The sequence below is a fragment of the Stegostoma tigrinum genome, chromosome 7 (assembly GCF_030684315.1).
Source record: "Stegostoma tigrinum isolate sSteTig4 chromosome 7, sSteTig4.hap1, whole genome shotgun sequence".
NCBI lineage: Eukaryota > Metazoa > Chordata > Chondrichthyes > Orectolobiformes > Stegostomatidae > Stegostoma > Stegostoma tigrinum.
In genome coordinates, this window is record NC_081360.1 from 89,579,869 (window position 1) to 89,601,158 (window position 21,290).

A 21,290-nucleotide genomic window follows, 5' to 3' on the forward strand; every position below is an offset into this window, starting at 1 on the left:
CTACCATCACGTGTATAATTCCTTCCCTGGTTTGTCTTACTAAAATGCAACACCTCACAGTTATCTAAATTAAACTCCATTTGCCACCCCTTGGCCCACTGGCCCCTCTGATCAAAGTCCTGCACTCAAACAACCTTCTTAACTGACCACTACACCACCAACTTTAATGTCACCTGCAAAATACTACCCATACTTCCTATATTCACATCCAAATCATTTATATAAATGATGAAAAGCAGTGGATCCATCACTGATCCTTGCCGCACACCATAGGTCACAGGTCCCTAGTCCGAAAAACAAGCCTCCACCATACTCTCCGACTCCTGCCTTCACGCCAATTTTGTATCCAATTGGCTATCTCACTTTGGATTCCATGTGATCAAACTTTGCTAGCCAGTCTACTATGCAGAGCCTTGCCAAACACCTTGCCGAAAATCGCTTTGACAATGTCTACTGATCTGCCTTCATTAATCTTCTTTGTCACTTTAAAAAACTCAAAATCAGTTCGTGATTCATCATAGAATCCCGACAGTGTGGAAGCAGGCCCTTCAGCCCAACAAGTCCACACTGACCCTCAGACATCCTACCCAGACCGATCCCCCTAGTATCCACATCGCTGAAGACTATAGGAAATTTAGCATGGCTAATCCACCTAGCCTGCACATCTCTGGGAGGAAATCAGAGCACCTGGTGGAAACCTGCGCAGACATGGGGAGAATATGCAAACTCCACACAGATAGTTGCCAGATGGTGGAACTGAACCCGGACCCCTGGCGCTGTGAGGCAGCAGTGCTAACCACTGAGCCAACGTGCCGCCCCTCATGATTTCCCATACACAAAGCCATGCTGACTATCCTTGATCAATCCTTGCCTTTCCAAATGGATATAAATCCAGTCCTTCAGGATCCCTTCCAACAACTTACCCACCACTGATGGAGGGCTCAGTCTACAGTTCCCTAGCTTTTCTTTACCAACTTTCTAAATAATGGCACCGTATTATCCACTGTCTAGTCTTCCAGCACCTCACCTATGGCTATTGATGATACAAATTTCTCAGGAAGGGGCCCAGCAATCATTTTTCTAGCTTCCCACAAAGTTCTGATCAAGTCCCAGGGATTTATCCCCCTTTAAGAATTTTAAGGCATCCTCTTCTGTAATATGGACACTTCAAGGCATCACTATATATTTCCCCAAGTTCTCTAACTTCCACATCCTACTGCACAGTACATACTGACACAAAGTACTTGTTTGACGTCTCGCCCATCTCCAGTGGTTCCACACATAGATGGTGCCACTGATCTTTAAGGAGCCCTATTCACTCCATAGTTACTCTTTTTCCCTTAATCTATGTGTAGAATCTCTTTGGATTCTCCTTAGCGCTATTTGTCAGAGCTATCTTGGTGTCCCCTTTTTGCCCTCCTGATTTCCTATATACTCCTACTGTTCTTATACTCCTCCAGCAATTCACTTGATACCATACATATGCCTGCTCCTTTTTCTTGACCACAGCTTCAATTTCTCAAATCATGCAGCATTCTCTACACCTACGACCTTACTCTTTGTACTAACAGGAGCCTACTGATTCCGAACTCCCTCATTTTTAAAAGGCCTCCCACTTTCCAATTGTCCCTTTACTTGGGAATACCTCTCCCAATAAACATTTGAAAGTTTGTAGTAGGTTTAAAAAAAAGCAACTGCAGATAAACCAGGATTTCGATCAGCATTTCTAGGGTACAATTCACCCAATGGGTTGCAAATAAGCAACATAAATTGCAAACTGTGTCAACAACAGAGCTCCCATCTCAAGCTCAGTGGCTCTTCATCAACTAGCTTTGTATCAATCAGTCTAGTAGAATGACACAGCAATGCATTTTATGTAAAAAACATTTCTTTTCAAAAAAAACAAAACTAGTATTAGGAAATACTTCAATTTGGTTTACTATACCATAAAATTTTTGAAGTCTGTAGGAGAATAAACAAAAAGTTCAAGGCTGAATAGAAATAGGAAACCATTGACAGTTGAGTGAGAATGACTACTTATTAGTGGTACATTGTAGTCAATATATCAGTCTCTTGTTATGTTATCTTGACTTTCCATTAGGGCTCAAAACACAGGAAGGCAGTGAGGTGAATTCACCGTCAAAGTCCTCACAATGCTCAAGGTGATCAGTGAGATTTTGCATTTGTAAGCAGAGCAGACAGAATCTGACAAGCAGCTCGTTCAATCACTGACAAGCCCTCTCACATATCTGCTGCTGAAAGGCTGAGTCCATTATCAGCAAATGAGAGAGAAATACCTGTGATTGCAGGTGCAAACAGTTAGGAAAATAAGTGTTGGCAGAGAGGGCATCATGAGTGAAGCTGGAGCCACATTTTACTGAGAATTCCTGGGCTTTTGCCAGCAGCTGGGGTCTGGTGAATTCAGGGGCTCACCCCAGGAGTCAAAGAGTTGAGGTCTGCCTACAGCCAGTCCTTTTACAAGCTGATGAGTATATCACAGTGAGATGGGAAGAAAATAGAGAAAAAAGCTGCAAGAGACGTTGAGAGTTACGAAGAAAGCTGTACGGTATGATGTGTGGGGGTGGAGGGCAAAGCGAGGGGAAGAGGGAGATTGCCGTGGGGAGTGGGAAACAGTTTTACACCATCAACAAAGAAATATTCAGCTAACTTGGAGCCAGGAACAAATGCTTCAAATCACAACAACAATGAATTCCACATAAGTAAACAGGGAAAAATGTAGATGTTATTACAATGAACAGCATCAATTCAGAACAATCATAATACTAGTTAATTCTCTCTTCAGATGCTGCCTGATCCAAGTTTCTCCTACACCTGTTTGGTGCTGCAAACTGGCAGTGCTGTGCCCATAGAACTAGTAAAGTTGTGCAATCCCAGACTGATGTCTCATAGAACACAAAAGGTTCCTCAAATAATACTCAAATCTTTTAGGTGACATTTTAGTTCATTTGAAAATACCAAAAACCTTTCAATTTTATTCTAATGTTAAAAAATATTCATTAGTAGTGTTTCACTTGGTTTTCATTTGTTCTACAACATACAGATCATGTGAGGGGAAGGCAGAGAGGGTTGAGTTTCACAGTTTCACAATATACGACAGGATTACTTAACCAAAAAGTGTTGAAAATTACTGGCTTAAACCAAAGGAATGAGAAATGGGATGAGGTCATAGGGTTGGGGGTTTGCTTTCAGCACCCCACTCCACTTTTCAAAAGGATTAATAATGAGTCATGCCAGATATTTCATGAACAAAGATCGCTAAGTTTGAGTCTAGGAAGTGGAAACAAAAACACAATCCTTACCAATTTTTTTCCCTCCATGCAAGGGAGTCAAGATCAAGGAAATCACTCATGATCACGATTTGACTGGCTGTAAATTGACAAAGTAGAATATTCAGCAAGACGTTGATGTCCTTCTGCACCAGTTTCTGAAAGCAGGTAGCAAATCATACATTGGCTTTCGTTGCGAGAAGATTTGAGTACAGGAATAAAGATACCTTGTTGCTTTTACGCAGGGCATTGGTGAGCCAATACCTGGAATGTTGTGCACAGTTTTGGTCTGAGGAAGAATGTTTTTTGCTATAGAGGGAATGCAGTAAAAAATTTTGCCAACTAGATTGCTGGAATGACTGAACTGATATTTGAGGACAGATTGAATCGGTCAGGATTGTATTCACTACATCGAGGCCGAAGGGCCTGTATTGTGCTGTAATGTTCTATCTTCTACGTAAAGTTCAGAAGAATAAGGGAAAAAATCTCAAAAACTTAAAATTTCTTACAGGGCTAGACAGGTAAGATGCAGGAAGAATGTTGCTGATGGTAGAAGTCCAGAACTAGGGGCTGTGGTTCAAGGACTGAAATTAGGAGAAATTTCTTCTCCCAGACTGTGGAATTCATTACCACAGACAGTAGTTGAGGCGAAAACATTGTGTTTACAAGGAGGCAGATATAGCTCTGTAGCTAAAAGGATCAGGGAAAAACATCACGTCTTTGTTCATGAAAAAATCTGGCATGACTTTTGAAATAAGATAACAAAGTGTGAAGCTGGATGAACACAGCAGGCCAAGCAGCATCTCAGGAGCACAAAAGCTGACGTTTCGGGCCTAGACCCTTCATCAGAGCATTTGCTTTTCAAAAGCGCTTTTGAAAAGTCGAGGTTGAGGGCAGGATTAGATCATCAGCCACGATCATTAAGAATGATGGAGCAGGCTTGAAGCGCTCCTGCCTTCTACAAATCAAGGGTTATAGGATAAGGCAGAAAGTAGAGTTGAGTATTATCAGATCACCCATGATGTCACTGAATGGGGGAACAGACACGATGGTTAGCCCACTTTCGCTCCTATGTCATATGGCCTTAAGGTGCTGATTCCTTGCTGCTGGCATTAGTAACCTGCCTCACTTCAGTCAACAGGACAAGCATTAGTGCAATAAATGTCCACAGATTGCTCAACCTGTGTTTACTACCAATCAGAAATGGTAACTACATTTGTTAGCCTTCTCTACAGTGAACGAGGTTGATTACATTGCTCCAAATAAACAGAAAATTAGTAGGTTGCAGTTCCGTGCCACGATCAACTCACTGCAAAGGCCATGTGTTGAGCTTGCAAATTTCCTGATTCACATGACTCACTGAAAATCCCTGGATTTAAATTTAAGATTACAACAAAAGACAATAATCATGGCTCATTAGAACTTTCTGCATGAGATGTGCTGCATTCTAATTGACATTAGTGAAGAAAAATTCTGTTATGGGTTGCCTATTCTACTACAAACAGCCATGTCATATGGGTGACCTCAGAAGACCCAAGTATTTACAACTGAAATATTCAACCATACGAGAGACACTAAAGCAGATAAAATACATTTAGACATGTTGAACATTCAATGTTTATTGCAGGAATACTCCAGATGTTAGCAGTTTTAATTCCAATGGCCCTATTAGCAAACATTCAATGATCAGTAATCTGGGCTTGGCAACAGAGCATAAATTGATCTGCATGGACAAGTGGTGAACCTAGAGTGTGACAGGAATACTTGAGAATCACACATCAGAAAACACTGCCAGTTATCTTTCTCAGCAAATTCAACTTACCTCCAAGTTAGTTAAAGTCAATTCTCTGAAAACGTATGCAGGGTTTCCCTTTTCTGATTGACAACCAATCTCAAAGTTTCCATACGATGCATTTTCAGAATGCTCAGGCCAATACTGGTGACACTTGACCTAAGTACAGAAAACTGAACCATGTAAATACAATTTAATTCTTCAAGACAATTGCTTTCAAATATAAATTACTGTACAAATTGGCAGCTTCTGTCTTACTCCAGAATCATCTGTACAAAAAGAATAAATTGCTCGTCCTACTACTTTGAAATTTTTCCGTATCAAAGTACAGAAGGATTCAGAAACAACTGAAGAACTCTCTGTATGGTCAAATATAGTAGAGATATTCAAATGCCATCACAATATGTACGTTCATTCTGTGCACTCTCCTGAAGACATTATAAAATGCACAAATTATCAATTAAATATTACATATAAAATAATCAGAGGGTTAGATAGGGTGGATGGGGAGAGCCTTTTTCCTAGGATGGTGACGGCGAGCACGAGGGGGCATAGCTTTAAATTGAGGGGTGCAAGATATAGGACAGATGTCAGAGGTAGTTTCTTTACTCAGAGTAGTAAGGGAATGGAACGCTTTGCCTGCAACGGTAGTAGGTTCGCCAACTTTAGGTACATTTAAGTCGTCATTGGATAAGCATATGGATGTACGTGGAATAGTGTAGGTTAGATGGGCTTAAGATCGGTACGACAGGTCGGCACAACATTGAGGGCCGAAGGGCCTGTACTGTGCTGTAATGTTCTATGTTCTAAATAAAGCCAAAGTCAAGGTAAAGCAGGAATACACGACTAAGATTTCAGTTTACTGAGGCTGGGTATGAAAATAATAGTGCCGGTAACTAGTAGTTACCACTAACTTTTTGACATGGCATTTTCCCTCAAGGAAAACTATTGTTTAACTGGAACAAATACAGTGATTGAGGTAAATTTAGGAATTAAATAGAATATACATTCTTGTTTGATTTTATATAGCACATTTAAATTAGATTGCTGCCAAAATGTTAACAATTGTATGCATAAAATGCAAACTTGATAGAAACTCATATTTGGACAGATGGCCCAAAGCAACAGAGAAATTATGAAGATAGAGGGTTCATAAGATCATTACAAATAGGAGGAGTCAGCCATTTAGCCCCTCAAATTTGCTCTCTCTTTCAATAAGATCATGGTTGATCTTGATTGTGGACTTAACTCCATTTTTCTGCAAGCATCGCATAACTCTTGGCTTTTTTGCAAATAAAAGAAATATATAACACAAACAAAAACAGAAAGTGCTAGAACAACTCAGCAGGTCTGGCACTATCTGTGGAGAAAGAAAGAGTTAACAAAACTGAAATATATATTGAGCTGACATATACAACCGTCAACTTCTACTGTTCTTTGGGGAAGATAATTCCAAAGACAACCATCCTCAGAGAGGAGATTCCTCAACTTCTTTTCAAGTCAGAGACACTTGAAGTATAAAATTATGCACATGCAACACTCCAAATTTCAGACTCCTCCACAAACGGAAGCACCTTTTAGAATCTATCCTATTAAGCACTCTCAGAATCGCTCATGTTTCAATAAGATCATCTTTCATTCTTCCAAACTCCAAAGGCTTTCCCACATTTAATTGGAGGAAATTTCTGTTCTTCCAAGACTCGATACTGGACAAATTAGAGACTATAAAAGAGGTAGTAGTGAGGTGGAGTTGGATGTCAGCTTTGAATTGGTTTTTATAAATGATGCCATGAAGGGCTGCATATGGACACAAAGTTGAAGGAAGTTTCAATAATGTTCTCCAAATTCCATCCATACAGAATAAGGAAGGCAAACTGGCTCATGTCTGCAAACAGCATTATGATCTGTATTATCATGACTACCGGAGCCAGGCATACTTCTTTCAGATAAGGAGGGTGAATTAGGAGCAGCCCGGTTCAGGCATTTAAGCAATATAACTGCTGAAGATCAAAAATTAAAGCTAAATATAAACTAATTCATAAAGTCATCAATATCTACAGATAGCTTTAGAAACATGAACCTTATCTCTCACCAAGTGGGCTATTTCACAGAGCTGGCACATCAGAAGGAAGTTGCTTGGAGTTAATAACATTCTGCTAAAGTTGTTTTTCATGTATAAAGGCAAAATTAGCACCACAAATGATGTTTGTTAAATGCAGTTTGAAGAGCATTAACAAAACTGTAAACATCAATTCAAGATCAATGAGGGAAAAATTAAATGAGGGTGAAAATGATTAAAGAAACGGTAAACAACTGCAAATTTCAGTATGAAATCTACAAGAGCCTAAGGTTGAAATGGTTCCTCCTCAACTATGACCACAATAACATTGTACTATTATAGATCATATTTTTAAGATAATTATTTCGCAAGTTGAGGGCTTCACATGCTAGGCCAGGATTTGTTGCCATCTCCGACTGCCCTTGAGCAAGTGATGGTGAGCCGCGTTTTTGAATTGCTGCAGTCCATAGGGTTTGGGTATGACCACAATGCTGTTAAGGCGAGTTCTAGGATTTTTGATTAAGTTACAGTGAAGGAAGATCAACATAGTTGCAAGTCAGAATGGACTGCGACTTAAAAGAAAAATTACAAGTAGTGGTGTTCCCATGCTGCCTTTGCCCTTCTATCTGGTAGAGGTCATGTGCTTGGAAGGTGCTGTTGAAGGAATGAGTTTTGCAATACATATTATAGATGGTACACATCTGCCATGATGTAACAGTAATGCAGGAAGTAAATGCTAAAGGTAGTGGATAAAGCACCAATGACATGGGCTGCTTTGTCCTGGATCATATCTTGGTACTGTTGGAGCTACACTCATCCCACTAAGCGGACAGTATTCCATCACATTCCTGACTGGTGGCTTGTAGATGTGGGAAGGATTGGGAATCAGGAGATGAGGTGCTTATTGCATGAATCTTGCTTTTGTATGCGCAATCATTGGTCTAGTTTCTGGTCAAAGGTAACTAGTATTCCCTCAAAGTTGCACGGCCACTCCAAGGGTCTGCACGTGTTGACTAATGTGCTGCTGCATTGGCATCTGGTTTTAGAAGTCACTGCTGCCCATATACTTTGCAGCTCCACTCAGACAAAAACACAAATTAAATGAAAAGTAGTGCACAGGATGTTTGTATTGATGAATTCAGCAACAGTAATGAAAATTAATGTCAAGGGTAGATGATGATAGGCTAGCACTACATGGTACTAATGTTACATGGCACTTAACAGCTTCCTGATGTCACACACAATCAAATACTAACTTGATATCAAGGTCAGTGACTCTCAGTTCAAGTTCAGCTTTTTTGGCAACTTTGATCCAGGCATGTACAATGAGGTCAGGAGCTGGGCGGCTTTGGCAAAAGCTAAACTGAGCATTAGTGAACAGGTTACAGCTGAGTAGGAGCCACATGATAGCACCATTGACACATTCTGCCATTTAACTGCAAAAGGAGAGTAGACTAACGGGGAGTAATTGGTTGGATTGTCTTTTTCTGCTTTTTGTGGAAAGGGTATAGCCAGGCATTTTATACACCTGTGTGGTGATATTGCATCAGTACTGGAACAGCCTGGCTTAGGGGCACAGCTTTTTCCAGAGAGCAAATCAGGACGAATATTTCCAGAAGGCAACATGATTTCAACTGGATGTTACCTCAGTGGTAACAGCTAAAATTAAACTCATGGTTGAAAACACAAAGTGCTGGAGCAACTCAGCAGGTCTGGCAGCACCTATGGAGAGTCAGACCTGACTTTTATCGGATGCAAAACACAAACTGTTTCTTTTTCCACAGATGCTAATGGATCTGCTGAGTTTCTCCAGCACTTCTTTATTATTTCAGATCTCTAAAATTCACAGTAATCTGCTTTTGTTGAAACTACTCGCATACTGATCTATTGAGGGCGCTTGTTGCACAGTGGTGTCACTCTATTTCTGGACCAGGTCAGAGTTCAGGTTCCATTTGCCATGGAAGTTCATCATAACCAGAAGTGTCTATAATATATCTTCTCAGCATCGGACCTCTGAGGTATGTGCATGGCAATGGCTACCGAAAATGGAAGTCAATGTGTCAAAATGACCATTGGTATTCCCAGTGCTTTAAACCACCACGCCAATCCAAGTTTCTGCACATGCCCATACAGCTTAGAGGGAACACTAGTCATAACATTCAAACATGTTGATTAAAAATAACTACCTGATGTATTTAAAAAAATATATCAACTTTTTTTGGGTAATTACATTACAAAATGTAACAATGAGATCAAATAAACTACGATTTTTATGAAAAATACTCAAAGGCAATCAATATTTATGTACAGTTAATAGAACAGCATAGTACAGGCCCTTCAGCCCACGATATTGTGCCAATCTATTACCCCATTACAATCAATCTACCTTGCATACCCTACATTTTACTATCCTCCATGTGCCTATCCAAGAGTCGCTTAAAAGTCTCTGAGGTATCAGACTCCACCCCCACTGCCGGCAGCGCATTCCACACACCCACCACTCTGTGTAAAGATAAGTAAACACTCTGTGTTTAATATCTATTATCCTGAAATGATTTATCAAATCTATTTGGAACAGATTTTCTTCAATACCTAATAATTATTATAAATGACAAATAATCAATATTTAGCTAGATTATATAGAATTTTATTTCCTCTCACCCTACCAACATATCTTTTTGATGGGCATCAGATTCAAACCAATTGTTTGGAAAAATACTAAAGATATTAAAGTTAAGATTATGCAAAAACAACAAGTTACACCTTTCAGCTACAGCAAAAACAATTCCCATTTATTTTACTTACCCTGCCTCTCTCTACTTGGGTGGTCAGCATGACAACTAGAGAGGATCCTTGTTCCCAAGTCATTTGCCAAAAATCTGGACAAGTATTGGGTAAAGGCCCCTGACAAGCAATGTAACGGTTTATTATACTAGAAGAAGGAATTTCCATCTGTAAAATTAAAAGGGGAAAAAATTACAGTTGACTATGATTTATGCTCATAACTCTTGCTAATGATTCCTTGCTTAATCAGATTGTTATTTTAATGATACTGAAGTCCAAATTTGTCAATACAGAGCCTGTGATGCATAAACAAAAACTGTATGAAACCTCTACTTCCCTCAACTTTTGACTACTTCCTAGAGTTATTTCTATTTTGCACTACTTAATTTATTCTCTGCTTTAGCATATGCAAAGTGCTTGCTGTTATGCTGTTGTATAATGGACACATGGGAAAAATTTGTCCAACTTATTTTCAGGACAGCTAGCAAATCTTCTAGCTCCTTGTTATAAATTCAACAACCTACTGCCTTTCTACCAGTGAATGGAGTGATTTCAACATGGAAGTAAGGTAAGCTCCCATAAAAGTGTTTATACAAATCATTTCATATCTAGGCTGTTTATACACAACTGAGGTAATTATTACGGCTATATCGCCTGCGTCAGACTATCCTCCATATCCTTCATATCAGTGTGTGAAGTGACTTAGGGAGATATGAAGCTTATGGAGAAGAGTGGCTATTAAAAATGCAGAATCAAACAACTAAAAACCTTTGGAACACACCATTGAGGAGTAACTCCATTGATTCCGTCTATACCGATTGCTGCATCGGGAAAGCAGCTAACATAATCAAAGAACCATCTCACCTCAGTCATATTCTCTTTCACTGGCAGAAGATACAAAAGTTGGAAAACACGTACCAACAGATTCAAGAATAGCTTCTTCCCTGCTGTTATCAGACGTATGAGTGAACGTCTCATACATTAGAGGTGATCTCTCTCTGTTTCTTCTCTGTAGCTGTAACACTATATTTTGCATTTTGTTCTATTACGGATATACTTACTAAGACAATGATTTGTCTGGATAGCATGCAAACCAACATTTTTAATTGCATCTTGCTACTCGTGACAATAATAAATCAAATCAAATTCAAATACCTTTTGAAGTAATACAGATTTGTGAAGTGACAAAATCAAGGATAGAATTGATAAGAACTTCAATTTAGAACCTTTTTAAAAATTAATTTATGAGATGAGGGCGTTGTTGTTCAGACCAGCTTTTATTGCCTATTCTTGTTTGCTCAGAGGGCAGTTAAGAGTAAATCACATTTCTATGGTCTGGAGTCACATGTAAGTCAGATAGGCTAAGGATGGCGGATTTCCTTCCCTAAAGGATGTTAATGAACCAGAGATAATAGGGACTGCAGATGCTGGAGAATCCGAGCTAACAAATTGTAGAGCTGGATCAACACAGTAGGCCAAGGAGCATCTTAGGAGCAGAAAAGCTGATGTTTCGGGCCTAGATCCCTCATCAGAAATGGGGGAGGGGGAGAGAGTTCTCAAATAAATAGGGAGAGAGGGGGAGGACAAGAGACTTGCAGTGGGAGAGAGATCCCCTGAGTGTGTCCGGAGGGAGGGGTGGTTACTTGTTCAGCTTAGGCATCCCTAGAACAGGCTTGAACCAGATGGGTTTTTACAACAGAGATAACAAGGTGTAGTGCTGGATGAACACAGCAGGCCAAGCAGCATCAGAGGAGCAGGAAGGCTGATATTTCAGGCCGAGACCCTTCTTCAGAAAAAAATTTGCGACAATCTGGCAGTGGTTATGTGGTTGCCACGAATAGTGCTTTATTGCTTATTCCAGTTTCTTTTATTGAATTCAAATTTCACCATCTGCCATGATGGGATTCAAACTCATGTCCCCAGAACATTACATGCCATTCTGGATTAGTTGTCAATTTTTCACAACCACTACCATTGTCTCCCCTTAGCCATCTTCCATACATGCCAAGCCAAGGCTTGGAACAATAGCATCTCTTGATAGGCCATTTCAATAAGAAGAATCTGGCCACTACTAAATTACTTAATTTAGGATTTGGGTCAGATGCACATTGGGGGATATAAGAATAAGTCAAAAATCTGCTTCGAACTTTTAGAAAATGGTTTCCTCAAACTTTAGACTGAACCTTTACAGTGCATAAACATGATTGGCTAGGCAAAAGCTATCTGCAATTCCCCATTCCATCTCTGAATTGACTCTTAATACATGACAAGCTGTAAACATCTGAAGGATCACAAGGTAGTTTTAGGTGAGATGGGCCATTCATTTAATCTTAGTTTGTCATCTCGCAAAGATAGGAGAGACAGATCCATTTCAGCAATCAAAACCAAGAAACATTGGTATAAGAAAAAGTTAGAGACATGGTCAATACAATTAAGCATCAAAAAATTGCAACAGCAATATCAAAATATTAGTCATCCACATTCCAAATAGCCGCACATTATCAAAGATTGAACACAAAATGTTGAACTTCTCATTTTCGAAAATACAAAGTCACCAATAAATATTCATCTAGCTATCTGGGAAAATCAAATTGTCTGCTGTGAAACATTTCAGCAATGCAGCAAACAGCAATAAAGTGATTTATATAGCTGTATTACTCTTCAAACCCTCAATGCACAGTTTTTGTTCTGCCAGGGTCACTTGTTTACAGATCTCATTAAAGATTTGATCCAAACATGGAAAAATAAACTGAATTCAGAGGTGAGGCAAGAACGATTGGCACCTTAACGCTATGGCAGCATTTGACTGAGTGTGATTTCATGGAGCACTGGTGTACCTTGAGTGAAAACTTAAAAACAACTCCCTAAGTTGGAGCCATATCTAGCACAAAGGATAATTCTTGATTGAAATTGTTTAAGGCCAATCATATCAATCTCAGAACATTGGTGGAATTCCTGAGGCTGTTATGGTGAAGCATTCTATGACAGTACTGGGCAAGACTTAAACTGTCCTGGTTTGGGCTGATAGGCAGGGAACATTTGTGACACAAGTGCTAGGCAATGATCATGTTTAACAATACAGAATTTATTCATCAGTATTACCATAACTGTTTCCCCTCTTCAGCCCCTTCCCCCCCAAAATCAACACCCTGAACAGTCAATGCAGCCAACCATATAAATGCTATGGCTGCAAGTCAAGGTCAGAAGCTGAAAATTCCGTGTAAGCCACCTCCTGACTCTCCAAAATATGTGCACCATCTCCAATACCCAAGTTAGAACTTCAAAAATGGCACAATATAGTGGAGTCCTATATCATTAGTGTCACAGAATAAGTAACAGATTTTAATATTCTTGCACTAAGTGATCAATTACAAATTACTGATATTTTTCAGCAGGGTTCCAGAGAATCTGAACGTTACATGGTATACAACTTCTCTTGTACATTGTGCTACTCACATTAATATAATTTGCATTAATGTAGTCATCTGTACCCTTTAGAATCACCCGTGTTGCATCATCTGTAAGAAAAGTAGAGAGGTTGGTAAATTCACATAATGGGAACATTTACATCACATACAGGAAAATAATTAAGCATTGTTGTTGGGAAATATCAAATATTTTGTCATAGGCCGGAAGAGTTTCATGATATAACGGACAAAAAGTACATAACAGAACAAGATACCAAAAGCAAAAATACACATTATGGTTGCTGTATTTTGTATTTCTTGACTTTGAAAAGGCAATATGCTCAGCATAGATGGACTTGCAACATAAGGATGTATAATATTGTAGAGGACAAAATAAATGCACTCCGGCATTTCATCGCTTTCTTTGCTCCATCAAACAGACTCAATGTTGCACTCACTCGGTTAAAATGATTATGGGATCAAATTAAGGGGGCCTATACGGGAGGTCTGGCCTACATTTATTCCAGACCCACAGCAATGTTGTTGATTCTCAACTATCCTCTGAAAAGGCCCAGCCAGTCACTCAACTTTGTTAATCGTTATTAAGTCTCAATAAAGAAATGAAACCATTCAGATGATCTGGCATCAGCCTAACAACTGGATCAGACAAGGGTACAAACAGTGCTGTCAACCATTCAAAGTCCTTCTTATTAACATCAGGAAATTGGTGTTAAAAGTTTGGAGAGCTGTCTAACAGGGTAGTCAAGCAACAGCCTAGCATAGTCATACTCACAGAACCATAGCTTACAGGTGAATAGCCCCAAAACCATACTATATAAAACCATAGCCCCAGACAACACAATCACCATCTATGGGTATGTCCTGTGCTACTATCAGGATAGACTCAGGAGAGTTGGCAATACATTGGTATACAATCAGGAGGGAGCTGCCTTGCAAATCTTCAACATTGGCTCCTGAGCCAATGAGGTCTCATGGCTTCAGGTTAAACATGGACAAAGGAGCTTCCTGCTCATTACCATGTATCACCCTCAATCTGCTGAAGATTCAGTACTCTTCCATGTTGAACAGCACTTGACTGAAGCACTGATGGTGGCAAGGGTACAAAATGTACTCTGGATAGGGGATTTCAATGTCAACCACTAAAAATATTTCAGTAGAAAAAGTACTGATTGAGCTGGCTGGGAGCCTTAAAGGACGTAGCTGATAGACTGGGTTTGTACCAGATGGTGAGGAAACCAAGAGGGAAAAACAGACTTGACTTCATCCCTACCAATCTGCCGGGTGCAAATATATGTCAATGACAGTATCGGTCAGTGTTGCACAATAGTGGAGACAACGTTTCACCTTCACATTGAGAACACGCTACATCATATTTGTGTGGCACTATTATGTGCTAAGTGGACAGACTTTGAACAAATCTAGCAACTCAAGTCTGCACATCCATGAAGCGCTGTGGGCCATCAACAGAACTGTACCACAGCACAATCTGCAACTTTATGACTTAGACATATCCCTCCAGGACATGTGTACAGGAGTTCCTCAGGGTAGTGTTGCAGGCCCAGCCCTCTTCAGCTGCTTCAATGACTTTCCCTCCATTGGAAGAGGGCAAGTTCTCCAATGATTGCACAATTTTCAGCACCATTCGAGACTCCACGGATACTGAAGTAGTCCATGTTCATATCGAACAAGATCTGGACAATATCCAGGTTTGGGCTGACAAGTGGCAAGAACCGTTCACACCACACAAATGCCAGGCGATGATCATCTCCAATTAGAGACAATTTAACCATCATCCCTTGAGATTCAACGGTGTTAACATCACTGCATCCCCTACCATCAACATCCTTTGGTTGCGGGGGAGGGGGGGTACCATGGACTACAAACTTAACTAGACCTGCCACATAAACACAGTGGCTCCAAGAGTAGATCAGAGGCTAGGAATACTGTGGCGTGTAATTCACATTCTGACTCCCCAAAGTCTGTCCATCATCTACAAGGCACAATTTAGGATTGTGATGGAATGTTTCCACTTGCCTGGATGGGCACAGGTCCAACAACTCAAGCAGCCTGACACCTTCCAGGACAAAGTGTCCTGCTTGACTGACACCACATCCACAAGTATCCACTCTCTCCACCATCTTACTTAGTTACGGCAGTGTGTACTATTGACTTGATGCATTGCAGAAATTCACCCAAGATCTTTAGAGAGCATCTTCCAAACTGACAATTATTTCCATCTAGAAGGACAAGGGCAGCAGATACATGGGAAAACCATCACCTGCAGATCGCCCCAAGCCATTCATTATCTTAACTTGGAAGTGTACCTCTGTTCCTTCACTTTCGCTGGATCAAACTCCAAATGGTCTAAAAGCATCATGGGTCAACCTACAGCAGGTGAGCTTACAGAGCACAGAAAAAGCCCCTTTGGTCCAAATGGTCCAAGCTGACCAGCTATCTTAATCGGATCCAGTCCCATTTGCCTGCATGTGGCCCACATCCCTCTAAACCCTTCCTATTCATGTACCCATGCAGATGCCTTTTAAATACTGTAATTATGCCCACCTCCATGACCTCCTCTTGTTGCTTGTTCCATACATGCACCACCCTCTGTGAGAAAAAGTCGCCCCTCAGCCTCCTTTTAAATCTTTCCCCTCTCACCTTAAACCTATGCCCTCTAGTTTTGGACCCCTCTACCCTAGGAAGAAGGCCTTTGCTATTCACCCTATCCGAGACCTTCATAATTTAATAAACCTCTATAAGTTTACCCTTCGGCCTCCAACGCTCCAGGGAAAAAATCCTTAACCTATTCAACTTCTCTGTACAGTGGAGCCCCTCCAATCCCAGACAACATCTTTATAAATCTTTTCTGAAACCTTTCAAGTTTCCTGTACCAGGGAGACTAGAATTGAACACAGTATCCTAAAAGTGGCCTCACCAATCAATCAACTTTCCTGTCACGATACTCCTGCTGGATTTCCTCCTCCCCTCAATCTGTTTTATTTATTGTTCTCTCCCTGTTGTGTTTTTAGGTATTGGTGATGGTCTCCTGGTCCTTTTTTTCGCCCACAGATTACCAATGACAATGCATTGTGGAAAATATATTGTTCTATTGATTTCATGCATGTATTACACATTAGGGCTGAAGTCCTGGGTTGGGAATTCTTAATGTTACATAAACATTACAATGAAAAACTTAAATTGTAACTACTTGTATTTAAGTATGCAGTGGTTTCCAGAAATGCATCATCTTCTCAAAGTGGAGATTTCTTGTCTTAAAGAAGTCCAATGATATCAGTTAATATAGTTCAATTGAGTCTACGCCAGACAAAAAAAAATACTTAACTATTTTAATCCTATTTTCCAGCACTTGGCCTATAGCTTTGCATGCCTTGGCATCGGAAGTGTACATCCAAATACTTCTGAAATGTTACGAGTGTTTCTGCCTCTACCAACCATATCATTCAGATTCCTATCATCCTGTGGAAGAAAAGTTCTCTCTCTCACCTCCACTAAACCTCCTACCTCTTTACCTTAAATCTATGTCTCCAGTCATTAATCCCTTCATGTAGGGAAAAGTTTCCTTTCTATCCACCCTTCCTACACATCACAATTTTATACATCTTCATATGCGCCTGACCTCAGTCTCCTTTGCTCAGTGGAAAATAAACTCAGTCTTAACTGAGATAGTAGGAGCTGCCGATGCTGGAGAATCAGCACTAAGGCATAGAGCTGGATGAACACAGCAGGCTGAGCAGCAGGAAAGCTGACGTTCTGGGTCGAGACCCTTCTTCAGAAAAAAAAAATCAGTCTTAACTGATTTCTCTTTATGATTTGTCTTGCCCAAGTGCATTAACTCATACTTATCTGTATCGAGTTTCAATTGCCACTGATCAGCCCATCTGACTAGCTATCTATATCCTCATGTAATCTAAGGCTATCCTTACTATTTACCACACCATCAATTTTTGTATCATCCGTAAAGTTACTGTTTAACTCTCCTACATTCAAGTCTAAATCATTTAGATGTACCACAAAGACCAAAGGTCCCAACTTTGATCTTTGAGGAACGCATGGCCTGGCATATTCCCCCACTCTACCATTACTATCATGATAGGAAATTAAGTTTGGTTTGATGAAAAGTGCAGGAGGTCAATGGCTGGAGTAGCACCAGATATACCTAAAAATGAACTTTCAATTTGGTGAGGCGACAACACAGGATGACTTTCATGGCAAACAACATGCAATGGACAAGGCTAAGCAATCTCATATGCAAAAGATCAAATCTATGTTCTGCAGTCCTGCCACAGTCAGTGCTGAATGATGGTGGACAATTAAACAAAACATTGACGGAGGCTCCAGTATTATCCCTATCCTCAATAATGAAGGCAACACACCAGTGCAAAAAATAAAGTGGAAGCATTTGCATCCACATTCAGCCACAAACGACAAGTGTATGATCAATCTCGGCCTCCGTTGGATACTCCCAGCATCACAGATGCCAGTATTTAGCCTATTTAATTCGCTTCATGTGATATCAAGGCACTAGATATTGACACTGGAACTGCAGCAGTTCAAGAAGGTAGTTCACCAATACCTTCTCAAGGGTAACTATGAATGGGCAATAAATATTGGCCAACCAGTGACAATGTTCCATGAATGAATCTTAAAAACAAGTGAGACGAGGAACACCTTGACTCAGAGGACAGTGCATCTTTGGAATTCTCTATGTCAGAGGGCTCTGAAAGCTCAGCCATTAAATTAGCTCACAAGAGACAATGATGGATTTCTGGTTACTAATGACATCAAGAGATATGTGGATTGCAGGGAAATGATCAGCAATGATTTAGAGTGCCACAGCAGGCTTGCGGGGCTGAATGGCCTATTGCTGCTCCTTTGTTTCCATGCATCACCTACAACGTTAGCAACCATACTCTTGGTCCCTTCATACAATTCACGTATTATAAATTGTACATAAATTATAGAATCAGGAATCATCACAAGAGATAGCACTTTTTTTCCCTAAATTAAGGTGTAGCCTATGAAACACTGATTCAGCACAAGAACTAAATAGTGGAAGAGCATTGCTTGTCCATATTTAATGACACTTCACATGACAAGCGACCTACTGTACCTTTAGTCAATAGAAGCACGTACAATTAGGTACACAACATTTAAGTACCATTGTACATGGAATGTGTTTCCCTTGCATAAATATGTTGGGTTAGAAATTTTGCAGGATTTTAAGAGGTTTACAGACAAGGTTGAGAACATAGGACCTTTATTTTGTAATCTCAAAGGAAAACAAACACAAACTATGTCACAATTCAACACAGAAAGGGTTCTTTATTGCAAGATCTTGCTGATTATAAATTCCTTAGTTGCAGAGATGTAATGAAATGAAACTTAAAACAAACTATACTTACAAGGTGAGATATCTCTATATCTGTTTTTGGAAATATTTAGAGGTAACTTGGCACAGGACATTGTCATTCCAGGCTTTTTTCTATACAATTGCTGTGAAGGGAATAAAAGAATAGTTTAACCTTCCAAACTAGATCTAGGAATTGACTGAGAAGGATCAAATTATTTAATTCATCTTCAACCATTCCGATTCAACAAGAATGGGGCTGCTAACTACTTCTACAAATCTTTGCACATATTATCCTGTAATTACTTTATGCTTCATTGTTTCAAAAATGCATTACTTACTCAATTAACTTCCAAGTGGAGGACCCAGCATCCCCATAGTTAACTAAAATAGTTAAGGAGACTTTCAAACTTTAGGTAAATTGTGCAGATTTGGACAGCGCTGCAGCTCTGTGGTTAGCACCGTTACCTCACAGTGTCATGGACCCGGTTCAATTCCACCCTTGGGCGACTGTCTGTGTGGAGATTTTACGTTCTCACCATGTTTATGTGGGTTTCTGCAAGGTGCTCCAGTTTCCTCAGTCCAAAGACACTATGGAGGCATGCGTGCTGGACTGGGGTGGACAAGGTCAGAAATTACATGATACAAGCTTTTGGAGACTCACTCCTCCTGCAGGTGTTACAGGCTTTGAAAGCTTGTGCTTTCAAATAAACCTGTTGGACTGTAACCTGGTGTCATGTGATTTCAGTCCAAAGGTGTGCAGGTAAGGTGGATTGGCCACAGTAAATGCAAGGTTGCAAGGTTACAAGAATAGGGTGGGAGGCTGAGTCTGGGTGGGATGCTCTTCGGCGTGTTGGTGTGGACCCAATGGGCTACATGGCCTCTTTCCACACTGTAGGGATTGTATTATTTGATGACAACAGGTTGGATGATTAGTCAGAATACAAAGAGCAGCAGGGAATGATTCAAATGTTAACTTAGGACTAATAAATTACAACAAGAGAGGATGATAGGTAGAACGTAAAAACAGATAGCAAGGATACCTAAGAAGGCAGAGAATTAGTAAAGTGATTGCTGGCTCTTTGTAGAGTAAGAGTGGGGAGTTAATACTGGATAAAGGAATGGTGGACATGTATAAATATTCTGCTTCTGTAGTCAACATAGAAGAAACAAAAATGATCCTAATTATAACTGTAATTCTAGGAGGTTCAAGACAGGGAGAAAATTGGTGAAAAAGTAGTCACTAGGGAATTGATGCTGAGCAACAAGTTGCTAAGTCTCTGAGTCCTGATAGACTTCAATCTAAGCTCTTCAAGTGGTAACCAGGGGCACGTAGATAGATTGGTGTTGGCCTTCCAAAATTTTAGATTCTGAAAAGGTCCCATCAGAATGGCAGGTAGCAAACATTCAAGGAGGAGGGAGGCTGTGGGGAAGGTGATAGAATTGACCATTTAGGTTACAACTGGGCTGATGCCAAAACTGATGGCAATCAAGAAATGTCAGCATAGCTTTGTGAAAGAGAAATCATGCCTGACCAATTTGTAGGAATACTTTGAAGAATTAACTTGCACTGTGGCTAAAACACGAACAAGTTGATGCACTGTACTTGAAATTCCAGATTTGACAAAGTTTCACATATCAAATGTAATTGTGCAAAATAGGAGATTATGGTGTTGGGATGACACACAAGCATGGATAGAATATGACGAGCCAGCAGAAAATAAAGCATATGCATACATGGATCTTTTCAAATTGGCAGCAAGTGGCAAGAGGGCATCACTGATGTCTGTGCTGGGGCCTAAATGTTTTACAGTTTACATCAGTAACTTAGATGTGGAGATTGAAAGCATGGTAGGCAAGATTACAGATAAGACAAATATAAGTAGGGAATTGTTTCGTAAATATGATATAACAAGGATGCAGATAGATTATGAGCAGATAAAAAAAAACTGGCGAATGGAGTAAATGTGAAAATATGAAGCTGCTCACTTTTGTAGGAAAAAAAGTGAAGTGTTGTTTAAATGGAGAACAACTACAAAATTCTGAGGTGTAGAAGGATCTACGTGTTCCAATACACGAGTCGCAAAAGGTTAATGAGCAGGTATGGCAGGTAAACAGAAAACTAATTGGATGTGAGCCTTTATTACAAGAGGAATGGATCACTTCTCAAATAGTGTGCACAGTTTTGGTCTCTTTATGTAAAGCAGAATGGAAATGTACTGGCAACATCTCGGAGGAGCTTTACTATACCGATTGCTGGAATGAGTGGGTTGCCTTACAAGGATGGATTGGATGAACTGGTTTTGATTTTACTTGAGCTCAGAAGAGTGAGGTGTTACTTAAATCATGTATACAGATCTTGAACAGTCTTCACAAAGTGGGCAATGGTAAGGATATTTGCTCTTATGGGTGAGGTGAGAGAGAAAGCTCTCTAGAGTGGAGGCTTGTCTGACTTTGGAACACTCTGCCTCAGAGGGCGGTGAGGGTGAGTCACTGAATATTTTAAGGTAGACTGATTCTTGTTTAGCAACAGAATCAAAAGTTTTCGGCATTACATAGGAATATGGAATTT

General features: G+C 40.0%; 1 protein-coding gene across 5 annotated transcripts in view; it reads right to left on the reverse strand.

Annotated features, from left to right (window-relative positions):
- The window catches only part of ptpn4a (protein tyrosine phosphatase non-receptor type 4a), a 307,008-nt gene that overhangs the window by 20,547 nt on the left and 265,171 nt on the right, over positions 1–21,290 (reverse strand). For all 5 annotated transcript variants that reach the window (XM_048534273.2, XM_048534272.2, XM_048534276.2 and 2 more), the window contains 4 exons: positions 18,774–18,864; positions 13,379–13,440; positions 9,944–10,090; positions 5,110–5,238 (listed from right to left, as the gene is read on the reverse strand). In XM_048534273.2, the coding sequence (XP_048390230.1) occupies positions 5,110–5,238; positions 9,944–10,090; positions 13,379–13,440; positions 18,774–18,864 (429 nt within the window). The remainder of the gene's footprint in view (positions 1–5,109; positions 5,239–9,943; positions 10,091–13,378; positions 13,441–18,773; positions 18,865–21,290) is intronic.